General features: G+C 38.8%; 1 protein-coding gene across 1 annotated transcript; it reads left to right on the forward strand.

Moving 5' to 3' along the window:
* The first annotated feature begins 850 nt into the window (after positions 1-850).
* LOC142342226 (uncharacterized) lies at positions 851-2,528 on the forward strand. The gene is made up of 2 exons (XM_075393484.1): positions 851-1,301; positions 2,270-2,528. The coding sequence occupies exons 1-2, from the start codon at positions 887-889 to the stop codon at positions 2,434-2,436; spliced, it is 582 nt and encodes a 193-aa protein (XP_075249599.1). The 5' UTR covers positions 851-886; the 3' UTR covers positions 2,437-2,528.
* Positions 2,529-2,787: the final 259 nt, after the last annotated feature.

Consider the following 2,787-nt stretch of genomic DNA (forward strand, 5'->3'; position numbering starts at 1 on the left):
CTCTCTCTCTCTCTCCTCCCTCTCTCTTCTTTTCTCTCTCTCTCTCTCTCTCTCTCTCTTCTCTCTCTCTCTTTCTGTCTTTCTCTCTCTCTCTCTCTCTCTCTCTCTCTCTCTCTCTCCTCTCCTCTCTCTCTCTCACTCTCTCTTTCTCTCTCTCTCTCTCACTCTTTCTCTCTCTCTCCCTCTCTCTCTCTCTCTTTCTCTCTCTCTTCTCTCTCTCTCTCTCTCCCTCTCTCTTTCTCTCTCTCTCTCTCTGTCTTTCTCTCTCTCTCACACACAAACACACACACACTCACACACACACACACACACACACACACACAAACACACACATTCGATATATATTCAGTTTATCGGGAGTTTTTCAAATGATGCCAATTTTTTTCTCTACGCAAAAGATATTAATTGTCCGCAGGCATTTGGACAAAATGTTGCACAGGCATATATGTCATCCCCGAAAATTGGAGATGAAACAACTGGGCAATTTAGTTTCAGTATTATGAAAATGGTTTTTGTTATTTTTGTTAGAAAGACAGTTGTTTCGGAAATCTCTGTTCTAAAAAGTGTAAATACCAATTATAGCTAGAGCGGCTTTTGGTTAGTAGTTTCTTTGAAGTAGAGGATAAAAGCGCTGGAATCGTTGGGCGGGATTTTTAGGTTGCCTTCTGGATTTTCGGCAAGTTACAATGCAACTTCTGCTTTGATTACGGTACCATGTGGCTTGATTGTTTCTCTAGTTTTATTATCAATTGTTTAATTATAAGCTGTCGTTATGAACAGCCAGCGAAACTAGTTTTCATATTGTCATTTCACATTTTGCTGATTAGCATCTTGAATCGGAAGTATTTGATCTACAACTTGAGCGTGCAGTCAGCCACTTGGAAAAATGATTGGAAACTATTTTGTTCTATTCTCTTTTTTAATAGGCACTATTTCAGCTACGGGATGGAAAAGAACATGCCCTCATGGAATGAAAAACATTTACGATTCAGCCTTGACTGGATGCTATGCGTTGATTGACCCTGGAAAGGGACTGCTGACATACACGCAAGCTGTTGAAGAATGCAGAGCCCTATTTTGCGCAGCAATCCCTGTCATAATGTCACGAAGAGAGTACTTGGAGGATATTGTCAGGTTTGCCATCGATGAGGGTCTTCCAACCGGGGGCAAGCCTGGGTTCTGGCTTGGCTTCACAAGACATATTGCGGCACCTCTGGACGCGAATGGAACCCTGAGTGCTGAAAACGCAGCAATACGGAAAAATAGAGCTTGGTTTAGATATCATCCCAGAAGGTTCCCAGGTTCGGTTGATATTTTAAAAATTATTTAAAAAGCTGTATTTCCTAACGCTAAAGTACAGAAAGCATTGATAGCGTGACTGTAATCCGAGGAGCTAAAATGTGCCGAAGAGCAATGGGTGCGTGTTTGAAAATGTGCATGCATATGTATGAGTTAAATGCGTTTCAATTCAGTACATTTTAGTTCCTGGGATTGTAAATTCGAACACTACACCAGACAAACCAAGAACTTGCAAGATCATACCTTGTCTCATAGTTTTTTTTCTTTCAACATCTTCGCACGATCTTGCAAGAAGCTTTATGATATGAATTTGAAACTATAAAACTTAAGTCTGGCAAGATCTTGCAAGCTATTTTCTTTAGAATCTTGTAAGCTATCCTATATTCCCGTCTAGTATACAGAGTTTCGGAGTTTTAAAAGCTATTAATTAATGACCAAAATTGTGAGTGTGATTTTTGAGCATTTTTAACAGCTCTTATAAAATCGTAGGAATTACGAAGAATACAAAGCCCTGTGATCAAATGTCCCTTGAACTTTTGAACCACCAGCAGTTTTGGTTAACCGTATGCTCCATAAAAAGCAGCACTTAAGCATTGCAATTAGATTCAATGCTCTTGCGCCTTATAATTCCGTTTTTTAGTATGCCAGACAAAGACAGTCCGCAGATATTTGATCTAAGAAAAACTTGTGTAAAATCGTTATACATCCAAAACTGTCAATTAGCCCAAGTGATTAGTGTAAGTTTTGCTTCAAAGTATTTAACAGCAATGCCAAAGAGTTTTTAAAAAATTTTTTTCAACTTCTGTTTGGTTCAGCCAATTTGTTAATTATACTTGTATGTTTATTGGCTTTAAATTTGAAGTAAAATTTGCAGACAAGGGTCAAAACACAAGATATGCTCTACTTTAAACGGGCCTCTTTTTCCTACATTTGAAAAACATCTGCTCAAGTGTTTCTTTTGCCTTTGAAGTGCATGACGAGCTCTGGAGGAACGACAGACAGCCAGGTGAGAAGACTGACGAGAGAGATGAAAGGTGCACTGCCCAGAAGAAACCGGGCAACCCAAGGTTTCTGGGGATTGATGATTACCCGTGCGAAGGATACCAGCTACACTACGCTGTCTGCACTCTCTTCTAAAAGTTGTGGCTGCTCTAATTTTAAGCGGCTCAATTATCCATCTGGAATGAATTTACGTTTTTCATGAAATGTTTCGTTTGTTATTGGCCGAACGGGCTCTTTGTGTTTGGGATAACTGGATAGTAACTTGGGCACACACTTTTTGCAAAAAATTCAACTAATGGCGATGAATTTTTCTCAGTGACTTGAGAAATGTGTGATAAAGGGTTGAGATGTCATGAAGAGCACCTTTTCAATGCTTCTTGAAATAAGAAAAAAACTTCTTAAAAACGTCATATAAAGTTTAGTTTATCTTTATGCAAACGGAACTAAAAGTCAATCAATTTATAATATAAAATAGTTCAAAAACTC

The sequence above is a fragment of the Convolutriloba macropyga genome, chromosome 7 (assembly GCF_964194025.1).
Source record: "Convolutriloba macropyga chromosome 7, txConMacr16.3, whole genome shotgun sequence".
Taxonomy (NCBI): Eukaryota; Metazoa; Xenacoelomorpha; order Acoela; family Convolutidae; genus Convolutriloba; species Convolutriloba macropyga.

Bases quoted from the DNA above. Each gene is read 5' to 3' on its own strand.
- LOC142342226 (XM_075393484.1), top strand. From the start codon at position 887: ATGATTGGAAACTATTTTGTTCTATTCTCTTTTTTAATAGGCACTATT. The intron at 1,302-2,269 runs GTTCGGTTGATA...TTGCCTTTGAAG, and splicing joins TCATCCCAGAAGGTTCCCAG to TGCATGACGAGCTCTGGAGG.